This window comes from Apteryx mantelli, chromosome 5 (genome assembly GCF_036417845.1).
Source record: "Apteryx mantelli isolate bAptMan1 chromosome 5, bAptMan1.hap1, whole genome shotgun sequence".
Lineage (NCBI taxonomy): Eukaryota > Metazoa > Chordata > Aves > Apterygiformes > Apterygidae > Apteryx > Apteryx mantelli.
In genome coordinates, this window is record NC_089982.1 from 4,335,724 (window position 1) to 4,352,000 (window position 16,277).

The 16,277-nt window shown below is 45.2% G+C and overlaps 2 protein-coding genes across 7 annotated transcripts; one reads left to right on the top strand and one right to left on the bottom strand.

The window, feature by feature from the left end:
* Window positions 1-1,637: 1,637 nt before the first annotated feature.
* POMK (protein O-mannose kinase) lies at window positions 1,638-4,025 on the bottom strand. 2 transcript variants are annotated; one of them, XM_013942533.2, is made up of 3 exons: window positions 4,007-4,025; window positions 3,105-3,412; window positions 1,638-2,572 (listed from the first exon to the last, which is right to left on the bottom strand). In XM_013942533.2, exons 2-3 carry the CDS (start codon window positions 3,390-3,392, stop codon window positions 1,799-1,801), a joined length of 1,062 nt encoding a protein of 353 aa, XP_013797987.1. In that variant the 5' UTR covers window positions 3,393-3,412; window positions 4,007-4,025; the 3' UTR covers window positions 1,638-1,798. The 2 variants fall into 2 exon arrangements, with proteins under 2 accessions (XP_013797987.1, XP_013797986.1); XM_013942532.2 differs by lacking the exon at window positions 4,007-4,025 and adding an exon at window positions 3,549-3,693.
* On the top strand, window positions 3,323-16,203 carry HGSNAT (heparan-alpha-glucosaminide N-acetyltransferase). Of its 5 annotated transcripts, XM_067297342.1 has the most exons (18): window positions 3,809-3,972; window positions 4,166-4,324; window positions 4,424-4,514; window positions 4,807-4,928; window positions 5,850-5,919; window positions 6,554-6,623; window positions 7,763-7,869; window positions 8,366-8,442; window positions 9,078-9,108; window positions 10,092-10,252; window positions 10,789-10,901; window positions 11,745-11,866; window positions 12,425-12,551; window positions 12,707-12,793; window positions 13,719-13,796; window positions 13,938-14,008; window positions 14,151-14,263; window positions 14,886-16,203. In XM_067297342.1, the coding sequence occupies exons 5-18, from the start codon at window positions 5,876-5,878 to the stop codon at window positions 15,065-15,067; spliced, it is 1,383 nt and encodes a 460-aa protein (XP_067153443.1). In that variant the 5' UTR covers window positions 3,809-3,972; window positions 4,166-4,324; window positions 4,424-4,514; window positions 4,807-4,928; window positions 5,850-5,875; the 3' UTR covers window positions 15,068-16,203. The 5 variants fall into 5 exon arrangements, with proteins under 5 accessions (XP_067153444.1, XP_067153441.1, XP_067153443.1 ...); XM_067297343.1 differs by lacking the exons at window positions 3,809-3,972; window positions 4,424-4,514 and adding an exon at window positions 3,323-3,340 and having other exon boundaries at window positions 4,166-4,305; XM_067297340.1 differs by lacking the exon at window positions 4,424-4,514 and having other exon boundaries at window positions 3,763-3,972; window positions 4,166-4,305.
* Window positions 16,204-16,277: the final 74 nt, after the last annotated feature.

The following is a 16,277-nucleotide window of genomic DNA, read 5'->3' on the forward strand; positions in this document are numbered from 1 at the left end:
TCCTAAAAAGCACATAGCTATCCATGACAGCACTCCAGTCATGCGAGCTATCCCACCATGTCTCTGTAATTGCAATGAGATCATGGCCCTGCGACCGCACACAGATCTCTAATTCTTCCTGTTTATTTCCCATGCTGCGTGCACTGGTGTACAGGCACTTCAGAGAGGTTATCAAGCATGCAGGTTTCCCAGGAGGGATACAAGAGGATCCTCCATAGCCACGTCCCATGCGCACTTCCCTGGCTGCATGCACCCACTGGAGGCATCCGGATGGATGCTTGCAAGGTGGAATAGTACACAACAGAGCAAGAACCCAAGCAGAAGCTTGTCTTAACCAAGAGACCAGTAAAAGAAGCTTGGCAGGTTCTTCTTTTTGTCCTTGCTACTCTCATAAAAGGCAAATGCTATATTTACTTCACAGCCATCAGATGCTGATATTTCTTTCAAGTATACATAATGGCTAAAAAGATGCAATAAGATGCTGCTGGGGGTGCGTGCAAAGGATCTGACTCTTAGCCTTCAAGCTTGATCCCTGCCTTTGAGGAGCTATAACCAAATACTTTTCCAGCTGTTACACAGCCTGGATTCATGCTGGAATGGCAGAACTCTGATTAACCCTATTAATAAATGGGGCAAACAAAGCACATTTCTTTTCATCAAGCTTCTTTAAGGTGATTTGAGTCAAAGTCCAATCAAACATGAAGCGCCCCAAATCACTAGTTGCTTTTGAGACCCTGACTTCTGAGCTTTGCTTCCTGACAACCTGAGCAGAAGGGCTGCCAGCAAGAGGTCTGCCAGTTAGGACCACACAACTGGGAAATGGCAAAATCAGCTATTTTAAGAAATTAAAATGTTTGCAGGAAAGGAAAGCTTCTTGAGCAACTTTTAAAGCACTCCTGCTGGCATTCTATGGAATCAGGTATATATTTAGTCATTTGCAGGAAAGTTTTCCCATTTGTAATAAAATTTTAGTACCAATAGAATACACGTGCATTTGAACATAGTGTATAAAAATTGACAGCACGTTCTCAGTTGTAACATGACTTGTTTGGATGAAGAGGAACATCAGCACAAACTCCTCAGCAGAAAGGACAGTGTACTTCTTCTGTACTTACAAATTACCACCCAAGTCAAGACCAATGTGAAAGTTGTCACAGGCAGGCCCTTAGGTCTTTCAAAGACCTAATCCACGGAACTCACAGCTCACCAAAATCTGAGGTGAACTGAAATACTCCTTTCTGACTGACCCCTGCTTTGGCTCCCTGGGGAGGTGAGTGAGGACTGTGTGGTTAGGTGATATGCCAAAGACCTTCTTGTTGAGAGAGGGCAGCTGCTGAAATCAGCACAGAGCTTGTAAGGGGCACTCCGTGTGGCTTGGGTCAGTCTCTACTCTCCAGTCCTCTGCCAATCACTTCAAGTGGGACAACATTTCTTTTTGCTTTCAAACTCTTTCCCAGTAAAAATGGACTTTTTCTAAGAAAAAGAAAGTTTTTATGTAAATATTTTAAAAGAAAATTTCTGCGTTTTGAGGAAAACATTTCTCCCCCCACACCCACACAACTTCATTTCTCTTCCTCCTCCTCCTCTTCGAATGATAGATAAAACATGCCAATGGGAAACTCACACAGCTCCCAAAGTTGGGTGGAATTTTTTTTTAATCAAAAGATAAAAGTACAAGTTTGGTGGTTCTTATCTTTTCAGTTTGGGGGAATAGAGATTTTGCTCTAGTATAGTCTTCAGGCAAGCTACATAAATAGGAAGGACACCAACTTCAGTCCAGTGTTTGTCCCACGATTCACTACAACATTTCTCTAGTACCAGGCATCGCAGCCTCCCGAATAAGCAGAGTCAAAACTTTCCTGTAGGTGTCTAAGACCTCTTGAGCAGAAGGCCTTTCAGCTGGGTCCTCCTTCTTACATGCTGCATGGATGTCAAACAAATGCAGTCGCACAATGTCACTCCCTTCTACGTGGCCCAGGAAAAAATTGGAGACCTCGGGGATTTTCCATATGTCTGTTTTCTCATCATAGGGGGGCATGAGGTCATCATCAAATGGCACCTCTTCTCCATAGGGCCAACGCTGCTCAGGCGCTACAAACTCACCCCGGAGCTCCCGATGACCGCACTTCACCAGGATGCCAGCACTCCTGTTTACAAGCGGCAAAGCGTCCAAATCATTCACCAGGATGTGAAAGTCACTTGTGAGCAGATACTGAGAGAGCACCTTGTCCAGGTCATTAGAGTCGCACATCACTAAGGTGCCCAAGGGACTGCTATGCAGAAAACGAATGATGCTCATGTAGTCTATAGCAAGCATGAATCTGCGATGCCAGGTGTTCAAGCCCTTGTACTTGGGCATGTGCAGAGTTTCATTTAGGCCCCTCAGGGAGCCTAGAGGATGGTACTCCGTGAGGATTGTGAACTGCTGCTCACAGTAGCCTAGCAGCCGGACAACGTGCTTGCTCTGTAGTGCTTTCAGCATCTTCAGTCCATGGAGAAAGTCCTCCTGCAGCTCTGCACTGGTGAGCTGTGAAAGGACCACTTTGTTTTCCTTCCATTCAGAAAGAAAGACCTGAGAACATGCAAGAGACACATAAGATGTGTGGAGCCTTCTCCAGTTACAGTTACCAGGCATAGTCCTATGTTAACACATGACAGTGTTAGGACAGCATGAAGCCTTTGGGTAGGCCCACGTTGTAATTACAGCATGCAGTACATCATGATTTCTAAAGTTTTCCTTTGGAGTGGGCAATACCGATGAATTAAATGATCAAAGGATTTCATCCCACCCAGTTTGTATCAGCCAGTCTTTATCTGCCATGATTGTCTCACACCCCACAAGCACTTCACCATCTCAGTGATTTTGCTTGCATAGCTGGATGCCTTTGGGTGCAAGTGAGGTAGAAACTGGCCCCAGGATACGCTCTCTTACTTCTTTGGCATACCTTACCAGTAGCCATAGTCCTCTGGATGTCTACAGCAACTAGCTGCTGTGGGGACTCTAACAGCAGTACAGGCATTAACCAGCCAGCAAACATTGCAAGCTGTTACTACTCTCACAAGTTTTTCCATGGGGTGGAGAGAGAAAGGAAAACCAAACTCACCTTTTTCACAGCTCCTTCACCCACGCATTTGAGTTTCCTTACTTCCTTATTTATGGCTTCGCAGGAGAGCCACGGGGAGCAATTCTTCATCGGTCCTAATTTGAAGTACCCAAAAGGGCAGAGGCTGGGGTCCATATCAGCACGTCCAGAAGAGCCATAAAAATTGTTGAGGTAGAGATAGAGAAGGCCATTAAGGAGCAGGATGGTCACCAGGAGCAGCAGCAGCAAGACCGCAGGTACCTCCCTTTGGGGAAACTCTCTTTTAATGAAGTGCGATTTCTTTTCCATGGCCTGGCCTTCTACATTCTCTGTGAAAGACACACATGCACAAGTTGGCAGGAGAAGCCTAGGGCTGGCTGGCTGCGGGGCATTCTCGCTGCAGGCTGTGCCATGGCCTTGCAGACGCTATAACCCCGAGTGGAGAGAAGCTCCCGGGCACAGCACCTGGAGCGGGTGGGAAAGCGGGGTCTGACAGCTGCCTCAAGATCTGGCCGCGGTTTTCCGAGCAGGGGGCTCCCCCTGCGCGGGGGGTGTTTGCGCAGGGGCCTGGACCCTGCAGAAAGAGCGGGGGGGGGAGGGAGAGCCGGGAGGAAGGAGGCGCCCGGTGCGCTGCTTCCCGGCGCCGCGGCGGGGCCGCCCCGGGGCGGAGCGCGGCGCCATGGCGGCGGCGGCGGCAGCGCTGCTGGCGGCAGCGGCGGCAGCGCTGCTGGCGCCGGGTCCCCAGCGGGCGCACGGCGAGGACCCGCCGGCCGCCGGGCCCCCCGCGGGGCCGCCGCGGAGCCGCATGGACCAGGCGCTGCTGCTCGTCCACAACGCGCTGCCCGCCGAGGGCCTGCGGCTCTCTGCCGCCTCCGCCGCCTGCCACCAGGTCAGCGGCCCCGCTGCCTTTTTCCCTTTCTTACCCGCTCCCGCCTGCGGAAGGCTTCCCTTTTTGTTGTTTGCGTTGCTTGCTAAGCAGGATCTTCCTTTCCTTTTAAATCACGAGGCGGCAGCCCACTGTGTGTGGTGCAGTCGGCTCCTGTTCTGTTTCCAGGCCCTCACTTGGTTCTCTTCTTTCGTAGTGTGCCTATCAGGTTCTGGCCTTCATCCCGGCGAGCAACGGGAGCTTGAGAAAACCGAGCACGGTGACCGTGGCCGTGGATACCCAGCATCCGCTCACCCTGCTGCTCGATGGCTTTTCAGAAGACAGAGAGCTCTGCAAGTACGTGGCTCATCCCTGGGTAACACTAGGATAGCTGCCTACTGTATCTATTTTTTTTCCCTCCATCTGTGCACCTGGGATTTAGGTGCTCATCACCCCCTTTTTCCTGACTGTTTAGGCCTAGAAGTCAGCCTTCCCCACACTGCTGTAACTGTGGCTTACATTATAATCGCGCTGAAAGGTTCTAGGTGCAAGCAGGAGCCAAAATGGTACGTATTGTGCCAGCATGCATGCGTGCCTAGTTTCTCTTGCAGAGAGGCTGCAGTTCAAGCAGGCGGGTGATGCAGGAGAGAGTGCGGGCAAACAGCATGCATGCTGGGCTTGGGGAGGGTAAGCCTGGCAAAGGTGGACCAGGTAGCTCCTTGCTACGTCAGTCTTTTAGGGCAAGTTTTCAGTTTGCCTTTCCTACAAGCATTCAGACTCAGAGTCCCCAAATGCTGCTGTGGTACCTGCGCATAGCAGTGATAGCTCAGCAAGTTTCATTTCCTTTATCCTTTGCAGGATTCATTATCATTTTGGAGAATCTGGCAATTATTCCCTTGAGGTAAAGACCCTAAGTAGAAGCACCCAAACTGTTTCTTGTGACCTAATCATCAATGAAGACCCTATCAACAGCTACCTCCGTATGTAATGCTCTGTCTTCCCCTTTCGTTCTACAATTTGCATGTCTCCCAGCAAAACTGACTTAATAAAAGCCCTTGCAGCCAGTTTGCTGTGCTGAAGATTTGTTGTGGGCCTGCTTCTCTCTCAGCTTGTTACCTCCTTATGTTTCACACCCCTGCCCTGAGGCTCTGACCAGGTTCAGGACTCTCACATGAGACACTGTACAGCGCAGCTTCTTTGGAGCAGGGATTAGTTCAGAAAAATCAGTGGATATGTGTCTGGAAGGAGACATTTTAGTAGCTAGCTCCTGTTGCCCTGCATGTATATGTATGTACACAGGACCCTTCCTCTTCTTCCCTCTGTCCCACTTCTCCCACAAAATGGAAACAATTCATGCAGTGTTTGGATTTTTTTTTTATTTTAAACCTGTTCTCTTGCTTTTTTGTTAGCCTGCTTTCTAGGGCTGTTTCAAATGATCATCAACGTCTCGTCCATTCTTTTTCTTTTTATTAGCCTGTTCTCCAGTCCTTCCAATTCTCTGACTGTAGAGAAAAATCCTCCATGCTTGCCAGCTTGGTGTATTATCCTCTCCCGTGTCCTCTTTGCATTGAGGCCGTTTCTAAATCTCTCTAGTTTCTTCTTCAGAATGTATGGCCCATCAGCTCTTTCTTCACCATTGCCTTGTGGTGCCATGCAGTTTATTTTGCCTTGCTAATGCTGAGCTCTGCAGTCACTGAGCTGCACTTCAAAACTAGCCTATTTTTGTTTTCTTTTCTTTTCTCTGGGACTCAGGTTGTGGACATGTATTGTGTGGAGAAGGTGGTGTGATGAATGGTGGGTTGGGTTGGTTCTTGTGTTCGTATCCCACACGGCCAGACCCAGGCCGCTGAATAGCTTTGTTAAATCAGATACAGAGTTGTCGTCTTCTCTCTATCATGTAGCTATTCTGTTTGCATTCCTGGTTTACATGGGGATCCTTGCTATCGTGATTGTTGGACGCCTTCTCATGAAGTAAGTGAGCAGTATTGTAACACCTGAAATGGGCACACATGAAACAGGGCAGCTATTTAAAAGCACTTCTCGTAGTGTGGTAGTGCTTCAGAGTCCCACTGGAGCCCTGCTTGGAGGTCAGCTCCCATTATCAGGTCGCTATGCACAGGTTAAGCTGTGGTAGCTGTCCACATGAGAATAAAAGCAGAGTGATGCAATTTCTATTGAGGGGTATTTTACAGCCACGTAAGCTCATGCATAGAGCACTTATTGCAGAGCTGCTGACATCCGCTGTAAGCTCACAGCCCTGCCTCACCCTGCCATGACGTGTTCATGGACCTAGCCCTGAATCAGCGATAGAAGTCAGTGGGACTTAAAGCATATTTATCATATGCTTCCATCCTGTGTGCTGAATAAGGTGAGTTATCCTTGCCTATAAACAACACGAGAATAAAGCTCCCAAACTTGAGCTTGTGATGTAGGGCAGTGTAGTGACAGAACTGGACTTAACTGAGGTTGCAGGTACCGTATTGTGTATATGACCTGGGAAAACAGAAATAGGGGCTGTCTCAGCTTTTGATTTATACTGCTAAATAGTTGATATGAAGATGAAATTGGCTATAAGGTACTTTTTTTAACTGTTACTAATTTTCAGAATTGATCCGGTCAGGAATTGGGTTTGCAAGAAACTGAATCCTAGAGAAACTGATCGTCTGATTAATTCCGTGAGTGACCACAGTATCCTAAATTTGCAGTCTGTAATGTTTCCACCTCAGAGTGAGTCACACTACCCTGGCATTTTAGAGCTCATTAATTACTGGTCTTGCATGTGTTCCCCTTGGCAAATCTTTACTGAAGTCCAACAGGCAATATTTTGTCAATGGAGAGTGCTAGACTGGGTTTCCATGCAAGTTTAATGGATTCTCAGCAGAGCTCTTGCAAGTCTTGAACATCCATCTTTCTGCCCTGTTTAGTTCCATTGAAGGAAACATCTCACTGAAAATATTGTCCACTTCTGATACAAGCGGTGTAAGGGAAGGGAGGTAACACCGGCTTTCGTGTCTGCTTGCAGCACAATAGGAATTTTACTGGGATCTGCACTTGAGTCAAGATTTCTCTAGCAGCCCTAGAACTGGCATTTCTATGTGCCATGTTTTGTACTGGAATATAGCAAGGTCATCACCATCTGGGCTTCACATTTAGGAGGTCAGAATCTGACTGGATTCAAAAGAGCTGGGAACAGAGCTCCTCAGTGGTGTTTGTAGGTATTTTACAGCAGTATCTGCTTCTTTATGCTGTCACTGGAGGTGATCGGAGTGATTTAGGGAACTAGCCAAGGAAGAAGCCACTCCTATTTTTGAAAGGAGTTTCCTCCTTTTTCTTGCTGCTTTTTAATCGGTCTCTCTGTGATGTCAGACAAGTGCCGATGGGATGGGATGGGACCGATCCTTTTTATGAGAGTCAGCAGCTGGGTCTGCTCAGCTCTGTCATAAAGCAGCACTCTGAGTGACGACAAGTATGTGGCTGATTTGCATCGAACGCAGCTCTCCTGAGCGTAGGCTCACAGAATTGGCTCACAGGCACAGGCTCTTTACACTGGACGGTTGTTTCCACCCTGGCCAAAGGCAGAGTGTGAAACATCTGCATTTTTCTGACATGAAAGTTAATTGCAACATAGTGGAGCCATGAAGGAGTGAGAAATAGCAAGTAGGAAAGCAAAAGGAAGAGGAAAGTGGAGAGAACAGACACAAACCCAGTACTCGAAGGCCTGCAGGAACCTAAGCCTTAGTTTGCTGACTTCTGTTCCCTAGGCAGTTGGTGCAGCTTCTGACTTCCCCTTCGTGTGTCTGGTTTGTTCCCTAAGGAGCTTGGGTCCCCGAACAGAGCGGACTCCCTTAGCAGCGATCCCTCCCAGCATTTGTGGAGTGCCATCTCTCGGCAGCGTCTGCGTTCCCTGGACACGTTCCGAGGGTGAGCAGAGACTTTCCCCAAGAGCTGCATTTCCAAGGGGAATTGGATTTTGCAAAGGTGGTTTGACAGTATATAGGTTTATGTATATGATGGACAGTTCAAGGGGGTCTGTTTTAGTAGGAAGATAATCATGATTTTAATTCCTGGATTTTGTGAAACATTTTGAAGTTGAGCTCATCTGAGGAAACATTAAAGTTGCAGTGGAGGGTGGGAAGGAACAGCCTCCACTCAGTGTGAACATGCTATGGAGCTTACTCCAAGTAAGCTTACTTCTTACTCCAAAGGAGCTTTGGTTCACCGCTACCCATGATCTTTGCAGTGCTGCCTCCCAGGAAGCAAAGCTGGAAGCCTTGGACATAATCTTGCTTTAAAAATAAAATAAACCAGATTTACAGTTAGAAATGTTTTAATAGGGTAAACATGAACTCTGTGCTCATACATACATATTTCATTGATATGCGGTACTTTCTGTATGTGTTTGTTGTTGTCTTTTTAGGCTCTCTCTTATAATTATGGTGTTCGTTAACTATGGAGGAGGAAAATACTGGTTCTTCAAACATGAGAGTTGGAATGGTAAAGTACAGCTGAGACAGTTATTCAGTAGCAATATCTAGATATGGTTAGAACTGCAACTGGTACAAAAAGCTGTGGCTCTGCTGAAGACCAGGAGGCTGTGCCAGTTTGCATCAGCAGAGTGTCTGGCCCATCGGCTAATAGGAGAAGCACTATCAAGTCCTTCTTATCACACAGTCATGGGATGGTTTCAAATCATAAACTGTGTATAACCTTTTTGTTTGTGACATATTTTCATATCTTTAACTTTCCTGTGTTGTATAATGACCATAGCAGGGTCTAGTACCATGGTCAAGCCATGGTGCTTGATACTGTGCAAACATAATAGCCTTGGTTGGCAAGCCAGTGTTGAAGGGATAGAACACCGTGTTGCCCTAGTGGAGAACAGCAAGGATCCCATCCCTGAAATCCTTGCCGAGACACAGCTGTCAGTTCTGACCCTATTTTTGAAGAATAGGAAAGCAGTGAAGCAAGATAATTAGCTGTTTATAAGTTCTGCTTATGATGTGTTTTAGATTTTGGGCTATCAGATATCTGCAAGCAGCCTGCAATTCCTCTGGAAACTCAACAGTAACATTGTTAACATTTAGGGGAGTTTTGAGTCAAATAACCTATTCTTTCTTATTTCTTTGTAGGATTAACAGTGGCAGATCTGGTTTTTCCGTGGTAGGTCTTCCTGAAGAATAGTTCTTGTGCTGAGTGATGGTTGTGCTAAGGGTTACAAGGGGAACACCGCATGCAGCTGGCATCCATGGGGCAAGGGATTTGGAGGAGTGATTTGTGTTAAATGTTTAATGGGAATTACTCCTTCTAGATGACAGTATGGTCCTTATGAACTAGTAGAAGAGCAGAGTGCTTCCGGCTGCTCTGTATCCTTCTTTCTCCCCACACACAAAGGCCGTGAGAGCCCCAGAACTGTGAGAGAGGGCCACACTTCCAACAGAAGTGCAATATTCCTGTGGAGCTCACTGCCGAACTGTTTTATTAAAAACAGTTAATCTGGCAAGTTTCAAAGCTGGGCTGGTGATGGATATGGATAATAAGAGTATCTAGAGTTAAAACACCCAAGGGATTTTTGGATGAGCTAATCTCTTTATAACTAGGGAGAATGGTTCTATGGGGCAGCAGCTATCATATCTGCCTCCACCATGCTTCTCTGAAGTGTGCACTGGTTCTGGTTACTTCTGGAGATGGGAGTTGGACTGAGATGGACTGTGAGCCTAATCTAGTCGAGCAGCTCTGTATTCCAGATATAGAGGAGGAGCAGGTCAGATCTGAATTTGAATCACAGCTTTGCAGCTTGTACTTTACTCCTCTGAAGATGATAACTTAATTCTGAGCAGTGTTTTTTTTTTTTGTAGCATATATATTGCTGCAAAAAGATGAAAATGCAGTTACTTTTCTGAACTTTCTTTCTCCAACTGAGCAGTGAAGGATGTGGAAGGGGCCTTATGATGCATGCTTATCTGGGAATTCCTAGCAATCAGAGGAAATAAGTTGTCTGATTTCACTCAGTGCACCTAGATTTCTGTTGAGCCAATTTAGGATACTTTGTTACACAGCATTATTGTTTGCTGTCTTGCACGTGTGTGGTGAGATGTCAGACAAGACATCTGTGAGCTCCATTTCTGAACTGCTCTCTTCTCTAGGTTTGTGTTCATCATGGGGACATCAGTATCGCTGTCCCTGAGCTCCATGCTGAGATGGGGAAGTTCCAAGAAGAAGGTGCTTGGGAAGATCCTCTGGAGGAGTTTTCTGCTAATCCTGCTGGGAATCATAGTCGTGAATCCCAATTACTGCCTTGGACCACGTGAGTGGCACTTGCTCTCTTCTTTGTGTTTCTCCAATTATTGCTTCTGCCACCTGGGCTGTGCTTATGAGAGAAGGTAGTGTCAGTGCTGCCGTACTGATCATTTAGAAGGGTACAGTCTGATGGTATCCTGTAGGGTGCTGGTAATGACAAGCTGCTCAGTTTTGCGCTGCTGAATTTCCCATAGGTGCATCAGATGTGAATGTCAGAGGCGGCTGATGAGCTAACACAAGGCCAGTTTGCTTCTCTATTAGGTTTTAATAAACTTTGAACTGAAGCAGTACTTATAAAAGGCATCCCATCTGTATGAGACTGACCGCACAACTCTTTCTGTCTGACCACTCTGCCAGCTACTGTATGTCCTCATAGTGGTGGCTTTCCCAGGATTATGATTTTTGGAAAGTGGGGTGGCAGAGTGGGGTTGTCTCACATACTTGTAGGTACGTTAGGTCTTAGCTCCCTCTGAAGAAGTGTAGCTTTCATATTTACAGAGGTGCCCATGTTTGCTCCTCTTTCTCATTGAGTGCATTTTGCAGTGTCCTGGGATAATCTGCGCATTCCTGGGGTGCTCCAGAGACTGGGATTTGCATACCTTGTGGTTGCTGCTCTCGAACTCCTATTTACAGGAGCTGGTGCTGAGAGTGTGACGGTGAGTTATGTGGGGAGATGGCAAGTGATACTGGAGTATAACTCTAGCGCTTTTGCTGCTGTTTGGTACAAAGAGCACATGAGAAACAACAAGAAAACATGTGTCATCTTCCCTGAGGTGTCGTGCGGTGTGACCTCATGTCTGGTGATATGCCAGTGTAATTTTGTGTCCCGTGCAGCTGTCACACCACTGCGGAGGGCATCCCACGTAATTGGCCCATCTGCCAAATCACAGACCAGGCTGGGCTGCAATTGACCTTTTTCAAGGATTATAAAAACGCCAGAGAATGTGCACCCTTCTGTGTCCCAGTCAGCATCTTATTGCCTCTAGCTTTGCTGTATTTGAAAATTTAACTGATCCATTCTGACCATGCTCAGAAGTAGGCATTCTCAGGCACTTTTGATTTTTTTTTTTTTTTCTCCTTTCAAGGGTTCCCAGGGACAGGCTAAGTCCAGGGACAGGACTGTGCCAAGTCCTGTGGCCTCTGTTTTGCCCGGTTAAATTTGGCAGCAGCTTTTCACAGCAGGGGAAAGTAATATTGCTTTTTGGCCTTTCTGGAGTCTGTTTTCCCAAAAGGCTTTTGTTCTACTCATGAATCAAAATTCCTTTTGACATTTTCCAAGCTCAAAAACATTGTGGGCTTTTGTTTTGTTTTTCCCCTAAGTAACTGAGTGTCTGGAAATTGTTTCTTAAGATGAAAGGTCCAGTGTAGAATCCAATGTTGTGATGCCAACAGCTCCCTCCTCTATATGGGGAACAGCCTGTCAGGAAATACAGGATGTCCCTCAGGGCATGGTCTTTACTTGCCAGCTAATACTTTCCTCCTCCCTCTGTCTCATGCAGGAGATGCCATGTCCTGCTCTGCAGGATATTCTCCCCTACTGGCCACAATGGATTTTCATTTTGACATTAGAAGTGATTTGGCTCTGCCTGACCTTTTTGTTACCAGTGCCAGGTTGCCCCAGGTAAGACGTTGTGCTCAGAGTGCTTTCTATGGGGCATCAGTTTATTTTTTCCTACTGAGTAGAAAATATGTTTCAGCATCTGCAGCTCTTAGTCTTAGGGAAGGACCCCAGCAGAGTCAAGGGAAGCATTTATCACATGAAAAACCTTTCTTTACTTTGGTACAAAATAGCTGGGGTTAGACAGGTGACATTCTTTCTAGCTAAAGAGGAGGCTTAAATTCTCCTTGAGGTCTGTGTTTGCAATATATGATTATCTCCGTATCATAGCAGCCTCTGTCTTTGCTCCCATGTGGGTGAGCACCTGCAGAGCAGGCAGAGCAGCTGGCTGGGTAGCCAGGGCTGAACTGGAGTGATTTAGGCTCCTGGTATTGCCTGTCCCCTCATTATCCATCATTATCAAAACAGGGAGTTCACTAGCCAGCTGTCACGTAGGGCCTGTATTACACTGTGTACCACTGGCCAGGAAACATGTCTAGCATTTCTGGGCCAGTGGGCCACCTACGCTTCAGGTGGAGTGTAGCAATGCTTAGTGCTATAACCTGTTTGTTTCTCTCCTAGGGGCTATCTTGGTCCTGGGGGCATTGGCGATTTTGGAAAGTATCCTAACTGCACTGGAGGAGCAGCTGGTTACATTGATCGTTTGCTTCTTGGAGAAAAGCATATATATCAACATCCCTCGTCAAGTGTAAATAGCTTTTGGTTTGTAGTATGAAGCTGCAGGCTAGCACTGAACACAGCTGTCAGCAGGGGCTTGGGAATGGCACATGGACTGCAGAAGGGGATGGAAAAGAAAGGAGACTGCTTGCTTGCATATACTATAATAACTCTTCTCTCTCTAAGGTGCTGTACCAAACAAAAATGCCATATGATCCTGAAGGCATCCTGGGAACCATAAATACCATTTTTATGGCATTTCTGGGACTGCAGGTACCTCTTTTCTTGTTCTTGGCTGTGTGTTGTAATGAGGAGATTTGAAGGTACCTTGGAGGTGGGGAGGCAGCTTGTTCTTTTTTTTTTCCTTTTTTTTTTTTTGTATTTATGGCAGCAGACACACCAGATCTAACAAAACATTTTCAAGAGCAATGCCTTCAGGCCAACTCAGCCTGAAGTGAGCATCAGAGAACTGGAATCTAACCTGGCAGTAATTTGAGTTAGATACTTTCAAACCTTCCTCTCAATTTCTGTAAGGGTTGGATACAAGCTCTCAAAACGGCCACCTGGAAACTTTCTTCGCTTGTTGTGAGATTGGGTTGATGCTGGGAGCAGCCTGGCTGTGCATTTCTGAAAATAGGGCTAGGAGATGCAGAGATTTGACAGCCTAATTTTAAACATACGGTTTTGAAGGTCTCAACCGTAGATGTTCCTCATAGCTGATTTTCAGCTTGACACAGTGCTGGCTGTCTCGCACCAGCGCTATGGCTGTGCTCACCTTCCCAAGCAGGCCAGGGCGCTACGTGGTGCTGTGGTGAAGCTGTTTGGGTTGGTTCGACAGTCGACGCTGCATTGTACTTCATGCAATCCCTACCAAGGAATAGGAGATGGAGCTTCAGTGGCTTCATGTGAAAAATAACAAAGTTGCTTGTCCCATTCCTCAGTATTAATGTAGTAGGGAAGGGAGACTAGATGTACTTCTCTTGCTAAGTGGGTTGCATTTTTATGTTTTTTCCATCCGTGGCCATTCTCTGAGAAGAGTTCCCATTTTGAATATTCCAGCTGCTTAGTTAATTCATATAAACCCTATTGGTATTCTCTATCATAACACAGGTAGCCAGTGGAAAATATATCTGGCCTGGTATGTAAATGAGGTTACATTTCTGGATAATAATTGATTTTCATATTCTTTTTATATTAGGCGGGAAAAATTATTTTGTTGTACAAAGACCAGCACAAACAAATTATGAGTCGATTCTTTATATGGAGCATAGTAATGGTAAGTCAGATACTTACTTTGCTTTGTGTAGTTTTATTAGGCAACTTTTTAACAGGCCTGTTTTTTTTAATGCAACACAAAATTTCTATTTCTGAAACATGTTGCTGTCATTACATAAACTTTAACAACTTATTATTTCAGGGAATTATTTCTGCTGCCTTGACAAAATGTTCTAAAGATGAAGGGATTATTCCTGTAAACAAGAACTTATGGTAAGCAAAGAGATAAAGCTTTTAGTATGATTTTTATTAAGTACTATTTTATCTAGGAGACTGTCTTTTCCTTTCTTATAGTCTGTCTGTATGTCACACTGCTCTAAATAACCTTTTAAATTTCTACTAAAAATGCGTGTAGGTCAATATCGTATGTGACAACCATGAGCTGCTTTGCCTTCATCCTCTTACTGCTGATATATTACCTGGTGGATGTCAAGAGACTGTGGTCAGGTGCTCCATTTTTCTACCCAGGTCAGTAAAATCAAGACAGAAAACCTACTACTTCCAATTCTTTCTGAATTGATACTATCCTATTATGTTTTCTGTACTTCCCTTAAGAGATAGAATTTAGAATGAGGTGCCCCGAAGGGAATGGGAAGATGGGTGGGGTGATGACAATGGTATCTTTATTTCCTACCAGAAATCGCGGAGCTTTGAAGGGCAATGAGCATTTGTTTGTAACTGCAATAGATCTGGCCAAATAGGTCGGCACTCAGCTGCTTTGAAGACAAATTATTTAACTGTGATAGTTCTTGTCAATAAAATTGTAGGAGTACTGGTTTGGTTGTATTTTGAATTTAGCATCTTGATTATCCATATTCCTTTTTTATAAATGTTTGGAGAGGGCAAAAACCCCTCAGACTGTATATAAAAGTAGCATGCATAGCATCTTTGGGGCAAGTAAGATTAATGATCAAAAGTTAGTAGTATTGGAAGTCAGGATAGGAGGAGGGTGGTGGGAAAGTGATTAGCTGTTGCTAATTTGTGTTGTCATTGCCACTCCATTTCACAAGCCTGGCATGCCTCTGCCCACTTACTGTGAAGCAAGCTTATACCTGTTCTTTCTGATGGTATGACCTGTGCTTACTTTCAGGAATGAACTCAATCCTGGTCTACATTGGACATGAAGTATTTGAAAACTATTTCCCTTTTAAGTGGAAGATGCAAGACAGTCAATCCCATGCAGAGCACCTGACTCAAAACCTTACTGCAACAACTCTTTGGGTCATAATATCATATGTACTCTACAAGAGAAGGATATTCTGGAAAATCTAATGCAGGTGGTCAAGGTGTAATGGGCAAAGATTCTGATGGGGAAAGCATGTAAGGCAGATTAGCCTGAAATTTTGCCACTTCTGCTAGGCTATATTACTAACAAGGGATCCTAGTTCAAATTCACAGTTCCATGGAAGTTGTCTTCACATGTTTCATGTGACCTAAGGGACTGTATTTTCCTATTTGGCAAAAAGTTACTAACCTGCTGCAGTTGTTCCGTCTATTTCTGTTTCCTGCATTTTGAATATATTTTACTGATCTCTCTTTTGTATAGATAAACTGAATATAATGCAACAGTTGGGCAGTTAAGACAGCCTGACAGTGCTCACAAAGGGAACTACAAGGGATCTGAGGTGGTGATTGCAAGTGATTATCCAAACAGGACTGTGGTAGCAGTTGTTGCATCTGACAAGGCCCCAACTCACATGGTCTGGGGTTTGTAAAAGCTCATGGCATTTGCAGCATGGCGCCACTCTGGCTACTGGCACGCATTTAACTTTGCTTTTCGACTCAGGAGCACTGGCTGTGTCCTCAGCCCTGCACTTGCACACTTTAGGTGCAGTGACTGGGAAAGCTCATGGTTACCTGTGTGCTACAGCATGCTATGGAGAGAAATGACCCAGCTGGTATTTCTTTGCTGTCCTGTTGCTAGGTCTTGGATCAAAGCTCTGGGTTTAGGGTCCTGCTGAAACCTGTTGCCAAAGATCTCTTCTAATGAGTTATTAATTGGCATGTAACTGCTACCTTGGTGGGTTTAGCAGCCTGTGTGTGAATGTTGTGGGCCTTTGTGTTACATACCTCTAGCATAGATGAGGTCTTAGTTTCGTGCACTCTAAGAGTGCAGAAAAAACATTTTCTGTTGATTTTTATATAATTGCTTTGTTACTACCAAAGTTCAAAGCAGTCCTCTTTATAAATTGGATTTTTGTAAGGGCCCTGAATCTAAAACCCAGCAATATGAAGATACTTGGAGGAAGTTAACAGGCAGAATTCAGCCAAAAACGAAGAAAGAAATAATGGGCTGAGTAAGTTCAACATAAGAAAAAAAAAAAGTAAAAATATGATATTCCTGGAAACTCAAGAAATTCAGCCGTGCTGTGATTTCCAAACTAGCGCTAATAAAAAGCCTGAAAGACTCTACTATGTTCTTTGTGTATAAAGATTAAAAAAATATATTAAGACACACACCTGCAGCTACCTTAGTATAATG